Source organism: Dermacentor silvarum, chromosome 4 (assembly GCF_013339745.2).
Source record: "Dermacentor silvarum isolate Dsil-2018 chromosome 4, BIME_Dsil_1.4, whole genome shotgun sequence".
Classification (NCBI taxonomy): Eukaryota; Metazoa; Arthropoda; class Arachnida; order Ixodida; family Ixodidae; genus Dermacentor; species Dermacentor silvarum.
In genome coordinates this window covers 205,710,527-205,737,040 of record NC_051157.2, presented here as the reverse complement: position 1 = coordinate 205,737,040, position 26,514 = coordinate 205,710,527, and the positions used below count along the sequence as shown (strand labels likewise).

At 48.8% G+C, this 26,514-nt stretch overlaps 1 protein-coding gene across 2 annotated transcripts in view; it reads right to left on the bottom strand.

Moving 5' to 3' along the window:
* The window catches only part of LOC119450905 (potassium voltage-gated channel protein Shaker), a 311,904-nt gene that overhangs the window by 55,071 nt on the left and 230,319 nt on the right, over positions 1-26,514 (bottom strand). The window contains exons 1-2 of one of the 2 annotated variants that reach the window (XM_037714375.2): positions 23,318-23,498; positions 1,441-1,756 (exon numbers count right to left, since the gene is read on the bottom strand). In XM_037714375.2, the coding sequence (XP_037570303.1) occupies positions 1,441-1,756; positions 23,318-23,415 (414 nt within the window). In that variant the 5' untranslated portion in view covers positions 23,416-23,498. Of the gene's footprint in view, positions 1-1,440; positions 1,757-23,317; positions 23,499-26,514 lie in introns of those variants that run through there. The other variant, XM_037714376.2, reaches the window with a different exon arrangement.

The window sequence follows — 26,514 nt, the reverse complement described above, 5'->3', positions numbered from 1 at the left end:
ATGGAATAAATGCTAGTAATAATATATTTGTTACTGGGTGATGTTGTTATAGTAACCAACAGTATCACATTTCACATCGTCATTGGTGATTTTTGCAGTACTTAAAGTTGCTTTTTTATTTATTTTTTACTGCACCATGTAGCAGGAGATGTTTCTTTTTGTAAAACTGTCTAATACAATGCCCACCTGCTTTGGTCTCACTTAGACTGGCAGCTTTGCAAATAAATAACATAAATCTGCCTTAGAAAAGGTATTTCAGCTGAATTGTGGTTCTTCGCTATATTTAATCACAACATACTTGCATATATATCTCAACAATATATTTGCAGAGACAAGTTGGCTTGTTCTTTATCTGGGATACATCACTACAAGGACCTACGCAGTACAAAGCCCTGCTCTGGTGATTTAGTCATCTCGGAGCAACGAAAAAAAAATGTTTTAAAACTTTTTTTATTTCTTTATAACTGTCATTAAATGTATTATGCTTTAATGCCCGCAAATAGTGAAAAACGACTGTCAGTTATTATTTGCTACGGAATTGACACATTTGCGGTGAGCAGCAGGACAAAAAAATATACTCCTAATGCTTCTCTGCAGTATGGAACAGCAATTTGCCCTTCAAGGAAATTTCTAAAGGAAATGACGTACTTTGTTGGCTGTGGTCAGAATTAGTACAATTTAGGACATTCAAACCAAATAGCACGTGATCGCGAGCAAGTTTTTATGTACCTCAACTTTCGGTGTCTAATATGTATCCAACAACATTATCCCCACTTGCGACGTCGAAGAGGTACTGACGTTTCGTTTTAGTTAGAATCAGACGTGCCAAGAGCGGCGTGGCAGGAATGAGTACACGAAGATCTAGTGCTGCGCTAGGATGGTGGGATACGTTAACGTAGACGCCTAATTACTCCTACAAATAGCAACTTGAATGAGTTGACATTTGGTGGGAGTCCTTTTGGCATGCCTTATTGACAGTTGCACCTGCGACTTTTTGCTCTCTCGTAGTCACATGTGGAGTAATGTGGACTACGACGAAGTCCGGATTCGGCGAGCTTGATACTGTTTGAAAGGCTCGTTTTTGACATTAGGAATGGTAAAGGAGCGCGACAGACATGAATGAAAGGAACGCGTAAGAAAATTACCGAAGCTATAACCGAGTCAAAGCCAACTGTCCCAGGCTTCTATCCTGTTCGCTTATGACCCCCTCGCTCCATTTTTCAGCGTCTGCCAAAGCTGCACCGGTAATCCTATCAAAGAACTCGCGCCGAAATCACTTTGAGCCACTCCTAACGTGCATAGGAATGGAGCTACAAGCGGTAGTCATTCCAAGGTGTATGTGAGGGCACCGCCGCAAGGCGTCGAAGAAGCCTTACGAAGTCGCGCTTTTTGTTTGTTTTTGACGCCGCTGCGGGCTTTTTTTCTGTGAAGCGTACGTGCCTGGTAGTAGTAAAGGATGGCGTCGAAGCTGGGCCTGTTGCGGTCGAAGAAGTACTCGTTGCGCAGCGGGTCGAAGTAGCGCAGCCTGCGTCCCGGGTCCCCCAGCAGGGTGTCCGGGAACTGGTGCAGGGTGCGCAGCTGCGTCTCGAACCGCAGCCCGCTCACGTTGATCACCACCCGCTCGCAGAGGTCGTGCTCGTGCGGGATGGGCTCGAAGTTGCCGCCACCTGGGGGCGACACGAGCCCACCGCCGCCGCCCGACAGCCCCGCTTCGCAGCCGCCCGTTGCATCCTCGCTGCTCAGCTTGGGCAGGGACCTGCGCCACGGGAGAGGTCAGCGCCTTTCACGTGTGTTTCGAAGTCAAAGTATAGAGAGAGACGGAGATGCGACAAGGCAAATGGGATAGGTAGACGCACTGTTTGTCGTCTCTATCAGTCCTTATCCTCTGAGCCCGTGGTCTTTTTCTTTCATTCTCTTTTCCCTTTTTTTTCATTCTCTCTCTCTTTCTACGTTCAACCTAGGGTTGCAGTACATCAGTACATCGTGAACCAGGCTCAGGTGAAATGGCTGAACCAACACCTAACTGAGGCACGCCTAGTATGGACGAAAGAAACATCTTTGATTCGCTAAACTAAAACACTGGGAATAAGTCTCAAACTCACGTTGCGTTTGCAGACTATAAGGACGTAGTCACCGGCCAGGTAGAGGAAGCCATCGAGACGTGCGAGCTTCGCCAAGAAACTTCCGCAATCTTGTATAATAAGGTCCGCCGGGCGGACACGTTCCGTCAGTTTCCAAATTCATAAACGAGCTAGCTCCTAACCGCTGCAGTTTCTTTTCCAGTTTACGCACATGCATCATCATCTGGCTCACAAGTTCGCAGAGCTCACTTTATCTCACACAGACCTCGCGGGCACCCATCCGCTCTCCCCACAACTCGAGCAGCGGGCCACTGACGTCACGAGCATGAGCGTGGAGGCACGAACGAACCGACATACTCAGCTACACTGTAAAAAGTACGGCAGTAAATGACGGGAAATATCTTGGTAGCTCCATTTCCAAGCATTTAATCGTCAAAATGACGGCAGGTCGTCACTTCGTAAGGCGTACAGCACTGTGTACTGCTCAAGGCAGCCAGTCGAATCACGTCATTATCTCGAGCAATTTCTTTCTTTCTTCCCCCCCGTGGCAATCGTGACTTTCTTCATCTCTCTTTGTTCCCGACGATAGAAGCATCTTCTAGCTTGTCAAAATGGCTTATCAAAAATGATAACGTGACCGGTAAAGTGACGGCTGTTTTTTACAGTGTAAGCTTCCAAGCTCAAATCAACTATTCGCAGTGTAGAAAGCAATGAAAAGTTGGTGACCGGAAAAATTGGGGACCAGAAAAGCTGGGCTCTCGATAAGAACTTCCAGAGCCGATTGCGGTAGTCCGAGCGTATCAATCTAAACGTGCACGATACCAGCGTTTCCGGAGCAATTTGCACACGGAGAAAATTCAGAGAAAAGAAATTCAGGGGAGAAAGAGGAAGGATCAAATTGCTGACAAAGCTTAGTCAATTACCCAGCCACAAAAGCAAATGAAATCATACGCGCTAGAAAAACAGCCTTTCTCTCTCTCTATTTATTTTTCTCTCAATTTAAAACCTTTCTGTTTGGTTCACTCATGTTCAGGCAGTGACAGAAAGTTTATTATATCTAATGACATGGAGTTAGGCGAATGCATCGGCAAAGAAACAATTGTGTGTTAAAAACGTAGCGGTGACATTAGGAACTCAACGTGACGTGAGAAGAGAACCCACAGTTCCTGAAGTGGGTCATTGTCACAGATCCCTGCCGCCTCTCTTCACGCATGGCATTTCGCACCGAGGTAGCAGTCGCCGCTCGTTCACTGCGGCGGCTATAGTACTCACACGCATCAGGGTTAACGCTCGCCCCTTGGACGCGGGATCATGCCACGCGTTCCTCTGGGGAACGATAACTCAAAAAAAACTTTTGACGAGTGACTGCGCACGCAGCAACAGCTGCCTAAGGTACTTATTTAAAACACCAGTGGAGCTTGTTCAAAGTAGGTGACCAGTAACGTATCAGCGGCACTAAATATGTTAAGCACGTTACGCGAAGAAGAGAAATAACAAGTCGTAAACTCAACTACTTCATTTACACAATAGGACTGCTGTTTCTTTTTTTATTGCGTGTGTGTGTGTGTTTGTGTGCGATAACATCGCTTGATTGTAACAGAAACCCAGTTGAGAGCCAAAATACTACGTCTCGTGCTCTGTTGTACCAGCTGAATGTGTTATAGCTCAGCTGTCCCTTTCGAGTCTTCCTGAGTTTTCTAAAATGGCCACATTAGTGAGCTTCAGTTCACCTGGCGCTATGCTTTTTTTGTTATCTTTCAAATCCGTAAGCATTTCTATGGTTACCCAACGAGAAAACTGTTTTTGCGTCTATCCGCCCGTCTTTAGCGTAAGACGATCGCTTTCAAGAGTTGTTATATATGAGTAGTATAAGCCGCAAAACTGGTAATTGCATACTTTTCTTGGTAGCAGAATTTTAACAGCACCTAAGCAGACGACGTGTGCACCTGGTGTTTGACGCTATGACGTAAGTCGCGGCACGCCGCCTCCGCGATTTTTCAGAGCGTCGAGGTCAGCCGCGGAGCGCCGGGCGTTAGGTTCTGACTCGCGTCGCCACGCGCCTACGTCACCCACAATGACCAATCAGAGCACGCGGTTGTCCGAGCATCTCGACGGCGAGAGGGCTCGGCCGCGGTATCTACGCTACGCAGGAGACGTAGCTATGCACAACTGTAGTGCGTATAGCGCAACATTTGCTTTGTGCCCGGCCAGGCTTTGTCCTGCACCAACTTGATTGACGGATAGTAGCCAAATTGAGATTTCGCATTTTGAAGCACCATCAGTAGCAAACGTAAGTGTGGTCTGGGCTAACCTCGGAGATCAAGTCGAAAAGCCGCGCGTTCGAGGTCACGCGTCACTTCCGGTAAGCGACAATGGGGTCGTTTATTTATTTATTATTTATTAATTTATTTATTATTTATTTATTTATTTATTTATTTATTTATTTTCATCTTCAGTATCCAAAGCGAGTATATTTGCGAGCGTATCGTGGCGTTCTCGCTCGTATCGCAAACGTCAAATTTTGCACGGAGGTTCCCCTATATCTACACTATCTTAAATTTACTGGGCTTTAGTCTTTTGTAAGAAGTCTTCGTAAGAACTTTGTAAAGCGTCATTGATATCGCCGCCTCGAAGTAACCGCGAAGCGTGAACTCCGGTCGCAGCCATCCAAGGATGCAAAATAGTCCATAAATATAAGTGTCCCTTGTTTCGTAGACTCGTTGTCGAAGGTACTACATTAGCTGGCGTACGACGTATACTAGATCCCGCCGCGCGCTGAGCAGACGGCAGAAGCAGACGAGCACGTGACGTCAGTGAGGGATAGATGCCGCCACTGCGGAGAGTGTCGCGCTGGCCGAGCCGGCGAGTGTGTTTACACAGCGTCCCGTGTCGCCCTATAGACACAGCAAACCCAAGCGGCGGGATCGCTTCGCGGTTCTGCCTCTGCCGCCGCTATCCGAAGAGGCACGGGGAGGAGAGACGCGCGAACACGACTTTCATCTTGGCCCCGAGGGGAAAGGCCCCGCAGTCGCCGATCTGAGAGCACGCTTGGGCGAAGAAGAAGCGGCGGCTCTGCTGCTGCCTCTCGGCGGATTAGCGGCGGCCGTATGCCAACGTGGCTGCTGCCCACAGTTAGCCCCGGTCCTTTTCTTTTTGGGCACAGAACGCGGCTGCGTTCGTGCTCGCGCGCGATGGCGCGCCGCCGCTGCAAGACGCTGCCCGCCACCGGTAATCATTGGTCCAATATATCACGCACCCATCGGGGCTTTAACAAAGTCGAGTGAGCACTAGGAAAGGGCGCACGAGCACGCTCAGGTAAATTGAACCCGGGGCAAAACTCCGACGACCGACGGAAATATAGGATGATAGGTGTATATAGGTGATAGGTGTGTATATAAATACAGGTGTATTCGCGGGCACAGGAAAGATGCCCGCGAATACACGCAAAACTGCTGTGCAACTGGCCGCTCGAGGCAGTTTGCGTTATTCGCGGGCATCTTTCACGCTCGGAAAAGCACTTTGATGTAGCACGCAATGAGCAACAGAAATCTGTATCGGAGGTTTCTCATGTTGCTGTACAATCTTCTCAATGATACTTTTCATCTGACTGTAATACTTGAGAAGTTGATTAATTAAATAGGAATAATCATCTAATTAGGCGTAATTAAAAAAACAATCTGAGTATCTCCAAACGACGCCAAAAGACATTACCTTGGTTCTGTCCAGCTACGTGGCATTCGCATATTTTTAAAGTTTGGCTCAAAGTACGTGGGACCCCCGGTATACAAAGTTACAACAACCACGAGCAGCCGCGACGCATGCAAGGCTCTCGCGTGACTCCGGCCACTTCTACGCTGTCTTCGTCGCCCGACCTACCGCACCAGTCCCTGCACTGTCTTATGACCAATGGCTCAAAATCATATTTTGGCACGTAATGCCCCAGAATTTTAGCTGTTTCACGATAATATGATTATCGTTGATGGCGGAATGTGCCGTCTGTATGAGTGATTGAAAAAAAAAATATTACTTCTACACAAAGGTGCCACAAACCTTTGAACAAGATATAAATTTTATTTATTTATTAAGAAGAATATTGCGTCTGAATTCCAGATTTTAGGCAGGAGTCGGCGATAGATTATAATGAACACATTAGAGATCGAAAAACTCAAATAAAAGAAATCAGTCGGAATGAAACACAGCTACGACATAAGCTCATTTTGGTGTTGGGTATCATGAAAAATGTTGAGGAAAAGCCTCAAGCGATGCACCTTGCGATGGAATACAAAAGTTGGCAAGTCAGGGGTTGTCCTAACATCAGTAATGCTGGCCGCTTCATTAAAATGAGCGAATGTGAATCAGGCTTATTTCAAATCAATTTAAGGGAACGAAATATCAGACTGGCCGAAAACCAGCGCCTTTCGTTTTCAAAAGTTGAGACGAAAAGCCCACTTATTGTCGGCTTATTGTGGGCTATTTGTGGGATACAAAAAAAGTGATTTAAGAATACGCGTTCCCGACAATCTAGTTTTTAATGCGATAACGTTAAGGGCCCCGTGTCGCAGAAAATCTGGTGTTGGCGTCGTAGCCGGCGTAGGCTTCCCATGAGCGAAAAATATTCTATACAGCACTAAAGTTCTTTTTGAATGAACGGTTTATTTATTTCTGTAGATACATATAAATGACTAAAGTTGCTCATATCTTGTCTTACATCTTTACAAGGTTATTCCTCAGAATTTTGAGAATGACAGCCCACAGACAAATGCCGTGAAACAAAACACAGACAGCGCATCTCTTTCATGGTAAATCTTCTCAGACTGAAATATTAAAAGAGCGAAACATTAACAAAGGATCGGCCCACACAAGAGGCCGCGTTTCTACCAGAAAGCTCGCCTTCGTACATAGCGTTCGCCGCCAGCGTTTCCAGGTAAACATTACGGTTACATAAGCTGCAGTTGCCGGGAAGCGTGAGAAGCAGTCGGGATCTTTTAAAGCTATCCCGTTTCACATTTAAAGGCGAAGCTTAACCGTCCTCCAAATTTTAAAGGCACGCATTCTAAACGCTTTTGCGAGGAAAAAAAAAACCGCTAGTGGCTGTTCATGCGCGGTAATTGCTTTTACCAACCCACAATAAAGTGCATGCCTGTTCTCTGTCGCTGCAATTTCGCTTTTATTCGCGCAAATTTGAAGAGCGGGCATTCCTAATGAAACACACGACCAGGGTATATTGACGCCGTCGTGTGTTAGAATGCGCTTCTCTCGGTCGACGACATGAGCACTGACGCAATGGGGCGGCCTAATTATGTCCCGATTCGTGGGTGGTCGCGTGGCGTACAATGCCTCGCAGGCAACCTTTTAAAGTGCTCTGAGCGATGGTGCTTAGCGGACAGCATTGCTTGCCCTTCGCGCTGCTCGCAAACGCCCGACTCGCTTCGTGAGGTTAGGAAGTTAGGTAGAAGTAAAAGCCCGAAACCAAGAGACCTGTTGGCAGCATTTTATATCAAGAAAATAGAAGCAAAACGCATTACTGACATGTCTGTGAATATTTCGGGCAACGAATTCCAGCTCTTTGATGCTTTTCTGTAATGTGTGCTGAAGCTGAACACTCACTCACGCGTTAAGCCTTTCAGGCGCGAATTATGATGGACGGCTTATAAAGGTTTCAAACTTACACAACGTCATTCCATGGAGCTTCATACTGCCTAGCAAGAAAGAAGAGGTGCAGGATGTTGAGTTGTGGATTTTCTGATAACTTGTCGTAAGTAAACAATACTTAAATATTTATTTAATGTGCAGTCAATCGTGTTGTGCTTTCGCATAAAAAGTATGGAATCAACGGCTCAAGTTATACGCAAATATTACGAGAAAGTAGAAGAAATATTTTGTTCGCCATTACTGTCAGAAAGCAGGACGTCGAACCTTTCGTTAAACATGGGAGTGTGTCACAAAAGAGCGCGTAATTCAAGCGCACGCCGAGTGTCGCGCAAGCCAGCGAAAGAACACGCCGGCCCTGCGGCAACTTCAACAGAGGGGGGAGAGCGCATACGCCTCAAGCAACAACGCTAACGGCGCCGAAACGTCTGGAAGAGACTCGACGGAGCGACGTTAACCGGAGGGAGAGAGAGAGAACACTGCGCGCGCCGAGACACCTTCTCACCCGGCGAGTCGACAGCCATTACTACCGCGTGAGCGTACACCAACAGGATGAGTCATCACCCCCCCCTCCCCCTCGAGAATGCTCCGATGGTGGCGGTCGAAGGTACGAGAAAAGAGTAGAAGCTTCCCAAGCTTTGGCCATGCTACGAGATCACGACACCGATAGGAAGGTTCGAGAACGCCTGTGGAAGCTATATAACCGCCGTGCGAGAATCGGATGGAGGAATTCAGGAATTCAGGAGTTGAGTCCGCACCGTGAAGTAATGTAACGTGAAGACCAAGCGTCTGCGGGAAAAGGGGATTCCCCGGCAAGCCAGTCGACGGTTTCTTCGAGCGTCTGCATTTCCGGAAGAAGTTCCTTCTTCGAGATTTGCCCCCAAGTTACGCCGAGACCGTCTGACTTCCAAGACCAACACTGGTGAATACGATTGGACACTTAGTGTTCCTTTTTATTTTGTGTTTTACGTGTTGGACTCTCAGTGCTTGTCGTGAATTATTTTCTTGTGTTTGTTAATACCCATCTGATTTGTATTGTGTTGTGTCTAGCCTAAGTGTGCAAGTGTGTGTGTAACTGCCTTGAGTGAAGAATATATTTTGTTGTGTTTTGACAACTCTGGGCTCTGACTCGGTCTTTGGACAGCAACCGGCGTTCGCTGGCGCACCAGAGGGCCCACTCTTAATTGTTCTTGCTTTCGTGGGATTATTTTCGGAAGCTGATAAGTCGGCTTTGGAATTTGATCCGGCGTCTGCGCCTCGTTCACCGGGGTCTGTGACAATATTTCTGGCGTCCGCGACAGGACCTTTCTGGTGCAAATTGTGTGTCCATAGTAGGGAGAAAGAGCCTAGGGTCGTTTACATTGCTATTGTAAACGATTTTGAGTGTTGCACCACGTTTTGCTAATTTGTGTGCAGAGAGCGGTTCGATTGTTGAAATCTAGACAGATAATTTTTGCACGCGGCTAGATCTTTGAAGGGCATTATGGATCTAGAGAAATTAGTTGCCCTTGGTGAGAAGATGGGTCTTTCCGGAGCGGAACTACGGAAGTGGGTTAGTCAGAAGGAAAAAGAAGCTGTAGAAAGAGAGAAGCTAGCGGCCGAACGGGCCAAAGAGGAAAGAGAAGCAAAGGAGCGACAGATAAGAGAGGAAAGAGAAGCAAAGGAGCGACAGATCAGAGAAGAAAGGGAAGCTGAAATAGCTGAGAGAGAAAAACAGAGACAGCATGAGTTAGAATTCGAACGACTTCGATTGCAGCAGCGTAAAGACGCTCCCGCCCAGGCAAGAGTCGATAGCACTGAAAGGGAAGAAACTAGCTTCCGTCTGAACCCAAGCAAACTGCTTGTGGCATTCGATGAAAGAAAAGATGATCTGGATGCCTATTTGCATAGATTTGAGACCGTTGCTAAAAGCCAGAATTGGCCAGAGGATCAATGGGCCACTGCATTGAGTACGTGTTTGAGCGGTGAAGCACTTAGTGTGTACGGTAGGCCGACGCCAACCGATGCCTCTAATTATGGAAGGGTGAAAGCTGCTTTACTGAAAAGATTTAGGTTCACCGTAGAAGACTTCCGAGATAAGTTTAGGACTGGAAAGCCAGCCGATGGCGAGACTGCCACGCAATTTGCCGCGCGGCTCAGTCACTATTTTGATAGGTGGACCGAACTTTCAGAGACTGCACAGGAGTACGGTGCGCTTAGAGAGCTTCTGATCAAGGAGCAGTTCCTCATCAGTTGCCACCCGAGCCTGTCACTCTATCTGAAAGAAAGGAAAGCTAAATCGCTTCAAGATATGTTGGAATTGGCAGATCAATTTTTGGAAGCACAGGGAGGCACCAATCTCTCCAAGATCAGAAAAGAGGAGCCAGAGGATGCAAAAAACCGGCATCCGATGAAAGGACAAACCCTCCGAAGCCTGTTCCGAGGTGTTATCTTTGTAACCGACTGGGCCATCATGCTAGCAGTTGTCGCACCAACTTTACACGCACCAATGTGGTTAAATGTTTTAAATGTGGGCGAACGGGGCACAAAGCCGATTCATGTCGCAACGGAGTGAAGGAAACTCCCCAAGCATCCTGTGTGTATGCCCCGCCAAAACATCAAGAAGAAGACATAAACGACGGCTTTGTAGAACTTCGAGACGGAAAAAGAATTCCGGTTGTTAATGTGGTGATGACCCAACGCCCCGAATTTCCCGATAAGGGAATGCCCGTACTTGCCGGAAAATTGGCAGACAAACAAATCACGGTGTTACGAGATACCGGCACCAGCACAGTGATCGTGCGAAGGGACTTAGTCAAAGACGAAGAGCTCACGGGCGAAACCAGTTTGGTTTACCTAGTCGATGGTACGGCTAGGAAGCTTGCCGAAGCCAAAATTGAGGTCGATACCCCCTACTACAGTGGGAATGCCACTGCGCTTTGCATGGACAGCCCACTGTACGACCTAATCATAGGAAACGTCGAGGGAGTTCGCGCCCCAGACGATCCGAAACCTTTGGAAGAAGAGTTGAAGATCGAAACATCGACGATTGAAGAGCCACGCGGAAAACCATCAACATCTGACGAGAACACCGCGGCGGCTGTCACCCGAGCTCAAGCAAAGGTTCAGGCAAAGCCTTTCCAGCTCCTTTCCACGCCCAATTCCGAAAATAAACCGACCGGGAGTCATAAGCACGCCAAACACCACCATCGAAAAACCAAGGACAGGAAATTTAAATTTAAGAACCGGTTGACGATTATCCGTGGTGCAAAGTGTTTTGATTGAGTGCACCGAGTGTTTATTTATGTATCATGGTCATAGTGTTTGTTTATGTTCTGTAAACTAACATGTCATAGTTTTGTATACTTTTTTGCACATGTTATATTTCTTATGATTGCCTTGTTACGCGAGATATGTATTATTGTATAGTACAAGTGTAATCATTACGCGAGAGATGTATTATTGTGTAATATAAGTGTACTAGTTATGAGAGGGATGTGCTATTGTGCTAGTCCAAGTGTACTTGTGTGACTTGTGTTTGCATTCGATGTATCGCGAGTGATGTGTGATTTGTGGTGGACTGATTTATGGACTTACGGACTCGTGTGTAGTGGACTCTTGTGCGCGCTTCTTTTGTGTTTTCTTGAATATTATTGCATAATATTCTTAAAGTGGGGGGCAGTGTCACAAAAGAGCGCGTAATTCAAGCGCACGCCGAGTGTCGCGCAAGCCAGCGAAAGAACACGCCGGCCCCGCGGCAACTTCAACAGAGGGGGGAGAGCGCATACGCCTCAAGCAACAACGCTAACAACGGCGCCGAAACGTCTGGAAGAGACTCGATGGAGCGACGTTAACCGGAGGGAGAGAGAGAGAACACACACGCGCGCCGAGACACCTTCTCACCCGGCGAGTCGACAGCCATTACTACCGCGTGAGCGTACACCAACAAGATGAGTCATCACCCCCCCCCCCCCCCCCCTCGAGAATGCTCCGATGGTGGCGGTCGAAGGTACGAGAAAAGAGTAGAAGATTCCCAAGCTTTGGCCATGCTACGAGATCACGACACCGATAGGAAGGTTCGAGAACGCCTGTGGAAGCTATATAACCGCCGTGCGAGAATCGGATGGCGGAATTCAGGAATTCAGGAGTTGAGTCCGCACCGTGAAGTGATGTAACGTGAAGACCAAGCGTCTGCGGGAAAAGGGGATTCCCCGGCAAGCTAGTCGACGGTTTCTTCGAGCGCCTGCATTTCCGGAAGAAGTTCCTTCTTCGAGATTTGCCCCCAAGTTACGCCGAGATCGTCTGACTTCCAAGACCAACACTGGTGAATACGATTGGACACTTAGTGTTCCTTTTTATTTTGTGTTTTACGTGTTGGACTCTCAGTGCTTGTCGTGAATTATTTTCTTGTGTTTGTTAATACCCATCTGATTTGTATTGTGTTGTGTCTAGCCTAAGTGTGCAAGCGTGTGTGCAACTGCCTTGTGTGAAGAATATATTTTGTTGTGTTTTGACAACTCTGGGCTCTGACTCGGTCTTTGGACAGCAACCGGCGTTCGCTGGCGCACCAGAGGGCCCACTCTTAATTGTCCTTGCTTTCGTGGGATTATTTTCGGAAGCTGATAAGTCGGCTTTGGAATTTAGTCCGGCGTCTGCGCCTCGTTCACCGGGGTCTGTGACAGAGTGCCTTCAGAAAAGTGGTCGTCTCTAGCAATACGCAGTTCATTTAAGTGAAATGAAAACACCTTATTACGCACGAGGCTTAATTTATCTGAAATTTAATGTCCGTTGCTTTTTTTTAGCCGCCACTCGTCATAAATGGCAAAAACCAATGGCGTAAACAAATGTGTACATCCCGCCTCCACGACTGGAGTCACACAACGGGCTGAATTCCTCGGACGACCGACACGTGACTCAGTGCCGGCCAATCATGCTAAGCACAAGGACAAATGAGAAAAGCTGCTGGAGCCGCAATTCGCTGCCGCTCAGCAGCGTCATGCTCGTTCGCAGAATTGGGTCTGTCGTGTGAATACAGATTTACGCGTATACTCCAGCTGACGAATGAACCACTTGAAGTCTGGCGATCACCTTTGTACGTATACACGTCGTCCTGTGCACTAACGTTAGTGCAACCACGTACTCCGTACACATTTGGAAAAGCGCAACAAGAAAGAAAATACAAAACGAGCAGAAAGGCGACACAAAGCAACGCTGACCTCTACCGGTCCGACTTTGTGGATCGGTGTCCCTCAGCAGCAAACACCGGCTTTCCGAGTAGCTCGCAGGCCGCTCTCATTGAACTTCTCGTGAGGTATTTGAAGCGAAGCAAAAAATTTGTCGCAGTTTCACCCGAAAGGCGAAGCACCAATTGCACTAGCAAATTAGTAGATAGCTATACGGCGTAAGGATAGTAGTTTTATCAGCTGTATAAACTTCGACATGCAGCAGCACGAGCAGCGCGCAGAACTGTTGTCGACGCCGTCGGCGTTAATACGTATTTGGTGCCGCAGCTAAACGTCGCCTCCTCCCTCGCTCCCTCCCGTCCTCCCACAGCCTTTCGCGCGACGGAAAAAGTTACGTTTGCTCTCTATATATGGAAAGGAGCAAAGAGACGCTTAATTCTGCAGCCCTTCAGGGAGCACGGCGCAGAACGCGCGTTTGCTCTGCGACGCGCGTTCGCTCCCCGTGAAAGCGCGCGTCCCTCGCCCCCTTTCACTCGCACATACAGCGTCCGCAGCGCGGCGACAATTTCATCACCGTTGACATCATACGGAACTTCACGGCGACGGTGACGCTGACGCCGACGACAGAAATCTGCTTTGGAGTGTCCATGTAACTGCTATCGCAATAAAAATTCCAGATAGCAAGAAACCCCTCCACTTGTGCGTACACCAACCCTACTCGGTACTCTTTGGCTCCAGTATACGTTCATGCCAGCGTGCGGCTTACAGAATTACATTGCTGCTGCGACGCCGCTTTCGTGCCTTTTGGGCACCTGTAGTTTCTCGCAGCCTCTGCCGTATCCAAAGCGAGTCTATATTCAGCGTCCAGTGTTCCGCTACTCGTTACGGGGGCTGCACACCGACGAGCCGACCAGTCCGCATTAGCCTCGCAAGAGTGTCGAGCACAGTCAAATAACCCCGAACAACCTGGCTGATCTAGCCGGACCGCCAACCACCTGCGTCAAAGTAAATCGAACTCGCAATTGGCGAGTGCGCGCGAAAGCCGCAAAGGAAAACGGCGGTCTCAAAGAACAGCTCTCTAACGGGATTTTCAACCATTGCTGCTATTCCGTAATTCTCAACTGTTGGCGCAACTGCTTGCGGCGGGACGCCCAATGCTGCGTCGCTAACCAACACTGTCAGGTTTGAATACTCAGTAGAGCAGTGTAGATTCGAAGGCTCGCAGCGAGGAAGAAAACAAAAGCTTGGAGGACGTTTAAGCTTCGCCTTTAGGAGTGGAACGCGATATCATTGAAAGATCCTTGACTGCTTCTCACGCTTCCCGGCAACTGCCGGTTATGTAACCGTAATGTTTACCGCGAAACGCTGGCGGCGAACGCTATGCACGAAGGCGAGCTTCATGGTAGAAATGCGGCCTTTTGCGTGGGCCGATCCCTGAGGTACTACGCAGCCTCGCCAAAAACTTGCATCATTTTCACTTTGATGTTATTGTTTCGCACTTTTAATATTCCAGTCTGTGAAGATTTGTCATGAAAGGAATGCGCTGTCGTTGTCACCTGCGTCAAGAATGTAAGTCAATGTATTAGATACTTTAGTGATGGAATGGTGTGGCAATATAACGCGCATATACCGCACGTCGTATAGCAAGGCGTGGCATATATACTTAAATATATACGGAAATTTTCGCTCGCGGATAAGTGCGCCGACGCCGTATTTTCTGCGACGCGGGGCCCTTAACGCTATCACGTTGAAGATGACGTTGCGACCCCGGCGAAGGGCTGCATTCTACACGCTTGCAGGGCAAAGCGGGGAAGAACAGAGCCTGTATTCATGAAAAAATCTTGCGCAATCATGATGCAGTACATATTATTAGAGAAGACGGCCAACGAATAGCAAAGAGCGCTTACGTACGAAAATCTTCGTGAATTCGGGCCTATAGTTGCGTCGGTATAGAGAGGCGTTCCTGTGACCCTGAGAGACATTATCACGTTGACGCTTAGAAGGATTTAGGAGGTTTGTATGTACCATGCCGCCGCACGAATTATCGCACTCAAACTTTGCATTTCAGTCTTCCAAGTGCTCGCACGACGTGAAAATTAACCATCGAGAATTTGCGTGTTTCGTAAAAACTGCCGCATTGAAGACGCGCTCGCTGACTGTGCTGCAGTTTTTGACGGTGTAGTTGGTTTCCGTATTATATGTTATAGTTTTGGTTATCATATACTGTGAAAGGCGTTTATTCTGTAGCATTGGTTTCCGCCCGTGGTTCTTCCTGTTTATTTGGGTGATCAGGCTAGCCATGTTGCCGTAAAAGGCATATTTTCTTCATCGCACCTGACCACTTATTTATCACGTGACATTTGGTTGAATAAACTAACTGACGTCAGCGCGCCGCGCAGCTCGTTGCGAGCACGTCGTCTCCTCACTCGATCGGCGCGTCTGTGTCGCTTGAGTTTCAAAGACGCTGTGTGGGGCATGAACAGACAGACGCACGACCGACCAGAAAATCACCCGTCATAGATGACGCGGCCCGGCCGTAAGTGCAACGTGGAGGACTTTGAACCCGCTTCGTGACTGGGACAAACGCGTGTGGAGATAGAAGTGAAGACGCCCCGGAATCGCAATGCAGATGGCGGCCAGGAGGGCCCATCGTCTCCGTCTGCCCACTTATTGAGTCGTCATCGTCAAATCGCGGAGGGCATAGAACCGCGAACTGGGAGGAACCGACGAGCGTATCGTTTCTGTGCACGACCGCGTCTCCTTTGCCGCCAACTCGACTGATGACAATGCGCACACGACAATGCGCCAGATATGTCCCAGCATCCGCCGCTCTCACGACGCGGCGACATAAAGAAGACGCCGAGGACGAATACACCAGGGCCGCAAACGCATATTGAAAGAAGGAACCATTCTGCTTGAAAAGTGGCCGAAACAGCGGCGTCATCGTTTTTAATGTCGTCAGCTTTTACCACATCACTTATGCTTCGACTTTCCTTACTCGGATCCATTCACTTAGTGATCGTTGGCGGCAGTCGGATGCCGTTCTCGCCCCGGATAAGTCATCAATAAGTGTTAATCTTCTCTATTAAAATACCCACGCAGCATATATCGACAACGGTCAAGACACAGCGCAACTTATTTGACGGGAATGAATGAATGAATTCTTTTATTAAGAAAAGGGAGGACCGAAGGTTGCTGGTGGGGGAGGAGGGACATACGAGGAGAGGTAGACACCCACTAAATCGCGCGAGCCAGGCCGCTAGCAACGCCGAAGTCGGGAAAACTTCCGGTACCGAGGCTGCACAATGCGCCGACACCCGTCCACTGAGATTGGCTAACTACTGAGACTAACTACACAATCAAAGGAAGAATCAAGATACTGAAACGCAGTCATTGGACAGTCGCATTACTTTTTCTGCCGCCGCGCGCTCCTCGACCAACATTATCAGCCAGCGAGCAAGCAACGTGTCGAAGACACGTTGGTGAATCACGATAGTGTTCGCGTTGGAAACGATGCGCGAAGCGGCACACAAATAACGAGAGACGAAAGTGCCAGATCAACCGTCTCGTAGTGCGTGCCTATATCGTACTTCGTTGGTGGGTCGCGCTTTGGTTTCAGGTCCAGCAGCCCCGTTAGCTGCTTGCGCAAGTGTCCGTACGAGTTAGGTGGTTACTCCGCGCGTTGTGTTCCGGTTCGGCCAAGCTCGACGACTCTACGAAGGAAGCCCGGGGCAAGGCCGAGCAGCCCGCGCGGAGAGCGTGGGAATGGGTCTCGCTAAGAATATCAAGGAAGCGTGCCGGTCGGAGAGAAGGGCGGGCCTCGCCTGCTTCAGCAGTGACTGAGGCGCGACGGCCGCGTCGGGGGAGCCTCCCCGAAATAACAATGTCAAAGCCGCGCGCGACCGTCGCCGCTCGGGAGGACAGCGTTGGTTCCTCCTCGCCCTCCTTTCCTTCCTTCCCTGCCTCCTCGTCATGCGAGCAGACCGCGAAGCCTCGAATCGTCTCCCCTCCGAAATACGACTGCGCCCTCCTCGCCTCCGCTCGAGACGAGCGTCGTTTAACACCTCGGCACCTGCTGCTCCCAGAGCCGCATTTATCGGAACCCGTGTTACTCACGGAGTGCGCTCTCGCGGAAACCACACGCGCGGTCCTTGTTCCGTTTCACCAAATACGCCCGATGCAACGAAATACACGTGCATGCCGTTCCAACCAGAGCGAGGACCGCGGTTGAGTGCCTCGAACAAGAGATCCAGCGCTGCACGGCTGTGTACACCGATAATCTTTCCGTGACCAATCCACGGTACCGGCACCGCGGACGATAAGATAAGTGATAGCTGAGTAAACTAAAAATCAATCAATCAATCAATGAACGGAAAGCGGAAAAAAATTCTTGCGCACGTGTCTGGGCCTCCCACGGGTAGTTTATGCGGAGCGAGCTATTTCGCGGCGTCAATTGGACGTTGATATCTACGCGGCGTACCGCGAGGAATGGCAATCGAAATGCGGCGGAGTCCGTGGGCCGCAAATACGCGGGACATGCCTCACGGATGGGGCCCGCGCGAGCGGCAGTGTAGGTAGTACGAGCGCGGCCCATTCGTCCCCGTTATATACCTCGGCCGGCTGACACGTCGTGCACTGGGCGTAACACGCGCGAGCAGCGATAAATTCCCGCCCTGCCCCGTTCGACGGCCTTCCCCCACTTTGCGCGATGAGAGGACTGTGGCACATAATGGCGCGCGGATGGCGTGACGCGAGACGCTTCGGAAGCTATCAATTCCGCCTATATAGTCCGAGGAGCGCCGCAGCGATCGTCCCTCCTTTCGCCCCCTCTTGTTTCGCGCGCTTCCCACTTTTGCGGTCGAGCTTTTCTTAAGACACCGCGAACGAAGCGAACGGAAAAAAGAGGACGTGGCTTTTGCGCAACGCTGTCGCGCCGAGGCCTCTTAAAGAGAAAGCATGAACGAGCTTTCATAACTGCAATATATCCCGGCCGGCACGACTTGTTCAGACGATAAAATAATTTGGGATGAACCGGGTCCGATAACGTGTCCCGCCCGAATCTCGGATTGGTCTTGTTCGCATTCCACTATTTGCTCGCTTTCGCGGGCGGAATGAACGCAAGCTGCTGTTATTATGACGGGCCGACCCTTCGTGCACGCTTATGATTGGAAATTAGGGTATTTCTCTTGCGTCTAGCATATACGCCTTTCACGTCTCTACTAACGATAAATTATTCTGCACCTGTCTAGGCACAGCATAAAATATGGCTTATGTCATTTCTATTGTATTTATTTTAACATACTGCAGTCGAAAAGTGTTTTTGCAGGAGTGGGTACAGAGTACAAGGATAGAAAAAGAATTAGTTATGGGGTTTTGCGTGCCAAAACCACGATCTCATTACGAGGCACGCCATAGTGGGGGACTCCGGAATAATTTGGGCCACCTGGGGTTCTTTAACGTGCACCTAAATATAAGTGCACGGGTGTTTTCGCATTTCGCCCCCGAGGAAATGCGGCCGCCGTGGCCGGGATTCGATCCCGCGACCTCGTGCTTAGCAGCCCAACACCACAACCACTAAGCAACCACGGCGGTTGAAGAATACAAATGTACGTTGGAAGAACTGTAGATATGTTTCTAGGCAACGAACTTCAGACATTATAGAGATAACTAGGTTATGAAGCTCCATTGTCATCAGGGGCGCTATAACGTAAAGGTATTCCAAACATTTCGATCCCAATTCTACAATCAGCCCACCACGATTGGTCAAAACATTTTCGGGCACTCCCAACTTCACCTGTCTGTCACGCGACGTCTCGAAAACCGCGATAGCTCCCCATATGACATAACGTGTACACACTGATTATGAACTGCTTTAAAAGCGCTAGTACGCTTTTTGAAAGAAACAGGACTTCATGAAAAACTATAGAATTGTGCGGACAGACGTGTGCTCGCGTCGGCGCGCCTGGCTACGCAGCGACGGCGCGGTACATTCAACTCTCAGTTAAGCAGAATTATACCATGCAAGAAAGTGGTTCATCTTCACTTTTTGTGCTGATCTAACAGCTCCAAAAGATACCAATTACGTTAATAGATATCGAAGCATTTTGAAGAGCTGTCAACAACGAAATACGAAGCCTAGGTCTGCCAAGGTGTAAACGAGTGAGGCCAGTGAGCGCGCGCTGTCGCGCGCATTTGTGGATGCAAACCGCCATTCCTCGCTAGGCGCGGCAACCGCAAGGCGCGTAGACGCGAGTTACGCGCGTCCGCAAGCGTACGTGTGGTCTGGGCTTAACACTCCTCCGTGTACCCGCGCTCTTGCTCGGGGCGGTGCCGCCGCCTACGAGCAGAAAAGAGAAGTACTGCATTATGACACTAACGCGCACCGACAGTGAACGCTTCGGTGGTCTCAGCACTACGACGCCTCGATGCCAGCATTCGAAGGGACGCTGGCATCAAGAAGCACTACCAACGCCACCTAGGTGGCGTTCACCGTACTCAGCACAGCGGAGCGTGGCCTCCGCAATTAGCTCTGAAAATGTTTCTGAAGTTGATCGCGGAGGCTGCAATTACGACGCGCTGTACGCGCTGATTTGACTCGGTGACGATTCAGTTACGTGCTTTGTCTTGCGCGTTGTATTAGTGTGTCAGTTACGTGCTTCGTCTTTCGCGTTGTGCTAGCGTGTGCAGCGTAGTGCAGCTTCCATATGCACGACGGTTGCTCATGGTCATCGACGTTGGTAGTCGTGATGGAGGAGACGTGCCACCAGGGGTCAGCGTGGGTGCATCAACGCCTAAGGGCGCTTTAGCCACAAAACACCAATAGACATTATCTATCAATGTGCAATAAACATTACACTACTTCTGTGAAGACACGTTTCACTTTCGTGTTCTATACCGATTCCTATATAAGAGGGATCAACCACATTTTTTTTTCTTTTTTGTTTTTTTTTTCTTCCTTTTTAATCTTCTCTGGTTTTCTCATCTTTACTGCCCTTACCCCATCCCCCCGTGCAGAGTAGCCAACCGGAGACTTAACCTGGTTAACCTCTCTGCCTTTCGCCTCTTATTTTCCTTCCTCCCACTGATTATGCATGAGTAAACCACGCAAAAGAAAAATAATTATTCCTGATTGACGCCTTTTCACCATTAACACTCTGCTGCTATTGGTCCAATGTTTTCAGGCTGCGCCCACTTCGCCTGTCTGTCACGCGACCTCACAAAACCGTGAAAGCTCACCGCGTCAAAGTGACGTGTACGCAAAAGAAATACATTAATGTCCCGAACAAAGCTGAAACATTTTCTGTATAGCCACAGACTTCCCCGTGCCGAAAGGAATAGAAGGTGGCTGCCCTCCGATCGCTCAGGCCCTTGCTACTCGCACCTGCCGGTGAGCATGTATTTATTTGCGCATGATAAACCTTTCTGCGTGGCTGTAAAACGTTACCGAGCCCTTTCGGCATGCATACGACATCGCTCTGCCAACTCTTCCTTGCTGAGGATCCGTTTTAGCGGCATTGTTATCCTTCCGTTGCATGCCGCCGCGATTTTCGACCAGCCACCGCAAGCTAAGTAAGGCGAAGCGGACCAATCGGAGAAGCCGGCACCACCGTCTTCATGCTGTTATCTATTTTCACTGTGCTGGCTCGGCCCCATCGAAACCCTCTTCACTACAGCGTGCTCCTCGCCTCTTGTCAGCCAATTAGATAACTAACACCTCTCTGCGCAGGGAATGTTATTCGTTTTGAAAGCAAACAAAGGCGACCTCCTATAAACAAGGAGAGTGTTTGATTGGGGTTTTCAGACAACGCTGCGGGTAACCGCGCGATGCTTGCGTCGGTGGTTACGTAAATTTGACGTCAGAAGATTGGAACAAAAACAGTTTGGAATAGCTTTACGTTATAGCGTGCATGTCACCGTTTATACGGAATGCCTCGACCGATTCATTTACTTATTATGTTATTAGAGCAACAGATTAAGCGCAGGGAACAAAAGTTGGACACGTCGATGCGCAGAACGGGTAGCTGGTGTTTTATAAAGTGACATAACGGGTGACGACAGAAAAGAAAGGCAGTCAACGGCATCAATAGGTTTGATGGAATGATCATTAAATCGATAATCGGGAGACATCATGTATGTTAGGAAAGCTAACCCATATTAGAAAAAATAAAAAAAGGACGATAAAAATAGTCAAAGGGGTTCGCATTTCCGCTTCCACACAGAAGCCTTGTTTGCTAAGGAATTAAACATCTAGCAAAGCTTGAAGACTTAAAAAAAAAACCCACTTTGAATGGTGTTCTGATTTTTTTCTAATATAAATGGAGTAATGATATCAGACAATTCGCGGTCGGCTGACGTAGGCAGTGGTAGAGGCTGATATCGCTAAATTACGAAGACGAAGAAGAGCGTGGCAAAAAAAAAAAAAAAACCGCATTGCATAAAGTACAGCACTTCTCTTTGTTGATTGCGGAAAATACTGACGGACAATGAAAGACCTGGCGTTTGCATAATAACACCAATCCAGATGCGCGCACTTAGTATCAAGGACGAGCATAGCATAAATTGACATACAACTTAGTGCGGACAGAATGATGCATATATCAATTAACCGAAAACGAAATCAGCGCAATGCGTTTGGAGTATCCGACAAGAAGAAGAAACACATCGACAAGCTTACAAGGAAACGAAGTAGACGTCTATGCCACGTTTTACTACAGACGAGCGTGGAATGCCTATAATGCATCGTTAACGCACCAATATCATCCTATGTCTCCTTCGAGCAAATGCCTAGCGGTTCACGGCGTCCACCATGTCGGTCCCCTTGAGTGTCGCTCCGATTCGTATTATGTCTACTGCGATCGACGTTGTCTTTATCACTGTGAAATAATACTGAAGTACCGTCTACGCTCTTCCTCTTCCCACGTCCGCTTCTTTTCTTTTTTTTTTCGTAGCGTCGTCTTTGGGAACGTTAGTAAGTATGCTGACGTAATCAGTGTCGTGCGTACTCTTCGTCGTCAGGAATTCGACCTCCAGTTGCTCGGCTCAGCCGCAACAACGTTCCGCTGTCAAGACTGAGCGCGGTTGATTCGATCGCCGGCCGCATTCCGACGGGAGCGGCCGGCCATGATTTCGGTGTAAGAACGCAAGACGGTGAAAACTAATGTCGAGCTTCCCGCGACGGTGTCCCCACATCGCCTAGGGAGAGCCTTGTAGGGCTCACGGACTGTGACCTACGCGTTCGCGAAAGTGGCCTCTGTGTATCACTCGCACTGCACTTCAAAACCACCACCATCAACACTCGCGTGATGTCACAGATGCAACTGCACGCGGCAATTAACGAGAGCGCTCAGTCACTTCAGTGTAGCTTACTGAGGGACAAACGTTCTGATGTTTGTTGCATAAACAGCACAGAGTCATAACGAGAATTTGATGAAAAGTAGGAACATGGAGACGGACAACGGGCTCTTGCGAATGCTCTAGCGGAAGAACGATATGCACTCGTTGACGAAGAGGACATCGCAATGCACTTTTGTAAAACATGCGTACTTGCACAACAAGAAAGGAAAGAAAGAAACGTATGTTTTAATTCCTTGCACAGTTCCACTAAAATGGTAGCCGCATACATTTCAAGCACTGTGAAATTAGAACCCGTGAGAAGCGTAGCTAAGAAGCAAATTATCCGCAAGCACTGAAAATAAAGAGAGTATTCATACCGCACGAATTTACGAGGCAAACGAACAAACATTTGCCCCCGTTGCTGCTATTTTGTTATGCATATGCTAAATTCGTCGTTATTACTTGATATTATACAAGCAAGTAAAACAAGGAAGGTGAATGTATCTCAGAACTACTCACATCCCACGCATGCTACTCGGTACAAGCTAGCAATCTTCAAATGGAAACTAGCAACTTCGGAAAGGAACTCGTGTATAGAAAAAGAGCACCTTTAGTATGTTTCAATGCAATACGCCGATTTCATTCGATAGTGAAGCATACAAGTGAACAGAATGAAATTAATACTGAAGCATTCGTGCGTACGTGATCCCGATCCCGGTGTCCTGCTCGTTTAATTCGACCATACATCACACCTGATTTAACGAAACGTGGGCCTCATCCGAGCTGGTAGGCCCATTGTACGGCCGTTACGAGGACGCAGCACAAGTCGTCGCGATAAACCAATGCGCGCACTGCTGAGTCGGTTGCTGGGGTATACGGTTTCCAGCTGCGCTTGCACGGCCGCACTGTCATATACGCAAGGTGGTTCTCGTCGACCGTTTGCACGCAGCACACGAGCAACGTCTACGCGCACTCGGCGCGATGCGAGCGACGGCCAAAAGGTCCTAGCGTCCTTAGCGTCGGGGACAAGAGCGGCGCTGGTGGCCGCGAAGAGCGCGAGGACACCGCGGATGTCGCGAGGGGGGCGCTTACGGTGCAGCCTGTTGTCCGCCGCTGCTCCGGGGATGGTGGGAGGCACCGCTGGGTCTGGGCGCGTCCCCCGCGTTGCCCAAGGTGCTGATGCGGATCATGGCTGCGCATGGCGGCCGCGGGCCGCCGCCGGCGACGGTCTGCGCTCACCGGGTGCCCGACGCGATGCCTCGCTCCGCCGATACTCCAGCGCCGCCGACGACACACGCACCTTTGGCACGGGGCCCGAGCCACGCCGCGCTGCTTCCTCGCCGCGCGGCGTCCATCGGTAGGTGCGACCGGCGCGCGATCTGACGGACGTTAACGGTGGGCGCGAGCACCGCCTGCGCGCCGAGCTTGCGGAGGTAGAACCGCGAGCTAGCTGGCCCCGCCCAGCTTCTTGAGACACTTGCTTCTTTTTTTCTTTTTTTGCGGGCCTCAAGTTTGGCGCGCTCACTCAAACGTTTCTTGCCGCGTCTGCGCTAGACTTCAGCACGGCTCCTTTCTTTTTTTCCCGGCTGTTCATCGATATCTGTAGCGGCAAAGATGCCTTGTTCTCTCTTGGTGTCACGACGGCACCGTTGGATGCCTGTGCATCTCGTCGACACATAATGGACAATGCAAAAAAGAAAAAAAAAACAGTAAAAAAGAGTTACACTCTAAGCTTTGCGCAACAGGGGCCGAATGTGAGAATTTTTGGCTCGTAAGTGTGTTCACCGTTGGCTGGCCGCGATGGAAGGGGCACTCTTTCTTCAAGTCGCCGCCTCATTCGAGGACGCTCGGTGAGGTCGATGCCGATGTCGGATTGTTTCGGTAGCGTCCCTGCGGGGCGAATTTTGCCTAACCATTTGCTCGAGAACCACGCGCTCCTTTTTGACGCGAGGACAAGCTTTAGATGAGGCCTGCTGACAACATTGCAGCACGGCAAGTGCTTACCGCGTGAGGTTAGGCGCACCGGGCTCAATAACGGGTTGCAACAGGCGGCCTTTACACGTCCAAGCCTAAATCGATGACACCACGGAAGTGGTTTTGGTACGAATGTCCAAACCAAGTGTCAGAAGCAGCCGGCTTTCTCCCTTCACCGTTCACCAGTGTAGGGTAGCAAACTGGATTTTCCATTCTTGTTCTACAGCAATTCACTGGACTTGCTCTTATGAAGCACGACAGCGTGCGAAATGATCAACGGGGGTTGAACAAGCGGTGTTACTGGAGCCATGGTTCCGATAAGGAGACTGATCTTCATCTGCGCCAGTTTTCTCAAAACTTCTCTTACGTAAGAACATTTATTCATTGGATGGCGTTCGGGCGACCACACTATCATTGGGCGTGATTACTAGAAGATCGTCTTAGCCATAGTCAATGTGCGCATTACACTTACGAAAGAGAAGTTTCGTCGACGCAGATCCAATTTTACGAGAAACGCAATGTTCCCGGATCTACCGTCAGGTGTTTGCTCTAATGTTGATTTGCATGCTCAGGATAGCGTAATCTATAGAAAAATGGTGTACGTCAATGATGTGAACACACTAAAGTCGCAAGTTAATGCTATTCCGGTTCATTATCATCATCATCGTCATCATCCTCATCATCAGCCTATATTTATGTCCACTGCAGGACGAACGCCTCTCCCTGTGATCTCCAACTACCCCTGTCTTGCACTAGCTGATCCCAACTTGCGCCTGCAAATCTCCTAACTTCATCACCCAACCTAGTTTTCTGCCATCCTCAACTGCGCTTCCCTTCTCTCGGTATCCATTCTGTAACTATAAAGGTCCACCGGTTATCCATCCATCCTACGCATCACATGGCCTGCCCAGCTCCATTTTCCTCACTTAATGTCAACTAGAATATCGGCTATCCCCGTTTGTTCTCTGATCCACACCGATCTCTTCCTGTCTCTCAACGTTAGGCTTAACATCTTTCGTTCCATCGCTCTTTGTGCGGTCCTTAATTTGTTCACGAGCTTCTTTGTTAACCTCCAAGTTTCTGCGCCACATGTTAGCAACAGTAGAATGCAATGATTGTACACTTTTATTTTCAACGACAGTGGTAAGCTCCCAGTCAGGATTTGGTAATGCCTGCCGTATGCACTCCAACCCAATTTTATTCTTCTGTAAATTTATTTCTCATGATCAGGGTTCCCTGTGAGTAATTGACCTAGATAAACGTACTCCTTTACAGACTGTAGAGGCTGACTGGCGATCCTGAATTCTTGTTCCCTTGCCAGGCTATTGAACATTATCATTGTCTTCTGTGCATATTAATCTTCAACCCCACTCTTACACTTTGTCGGTTAAGGTCCTCAATCATTTGATGTAATTCGTCCCCATTGTTGCCGATTAGGACAATGTCATATGCAGACCGAAGGTTGCTGAGATATTCGCCGTTGATCCTCACTCCTAAGCCTTCCCGGTCTAAGAGCTTGAATACTTGTTCTAAGCATGCAGTGAACAGCATTGGAGAGATTGTGTCTCCTTGCCTGACCCCTTTCTTGATAGGTATCTTTCTACTTTTCTTGTGGAGAACTAAGTTTGCTGCTTCCATAATTCAAAATAGGGTAATAAACTTGCGAGTTCAACGAGTTCCTGGAACAATGTTTCACCTAATGTCCCATTAGATTAGTTGACCTCATAAAACTATGTCGGCGTTCACATGACATTCATTTTGAACTATATCTCCCATTCGATTAATGAAAATGCTAAGCGTATTCTACGATACATTAGCCGTAACTTTCAGATATCACCTGCATCCATAAATCTATTACATAAAATAGTTATCCAGACTAAACTCGAATGCGCGGCTTCGGTATGAGATCCGTGCGAAGCCAATTTAACCCATAAATGGTTCATAACAATTCTGTTCCCTCCTTGTTATCCAATTACGATTGTACCGCAAAAAAATCTATTCAAGCCTACACTTACGAAAGAGAAGTTTCGTCGACGCAGATCCAAAACGCATCGTGGCGACGCAGCCGCCACGATGCGGCGGTCTGGCATGGCCTGACTGTCCCAACGTGGGAGCGGCCCGCTGCGCGCTGAGTCGCGTACCTCAGAACGTTCATTAAAGTTTTACATCCATCCATCCATCCATTCAAGCCTTGCCTTTTTTTAGTATGATGCCGTATATTATCTTTTCGAAATCTTTCTCAGAAGTCACCTATCACCCTGAGTTACGTAAGCAGTCAAAGAAACAACTCCCTCAGTTCATATTATTGGCTAGAT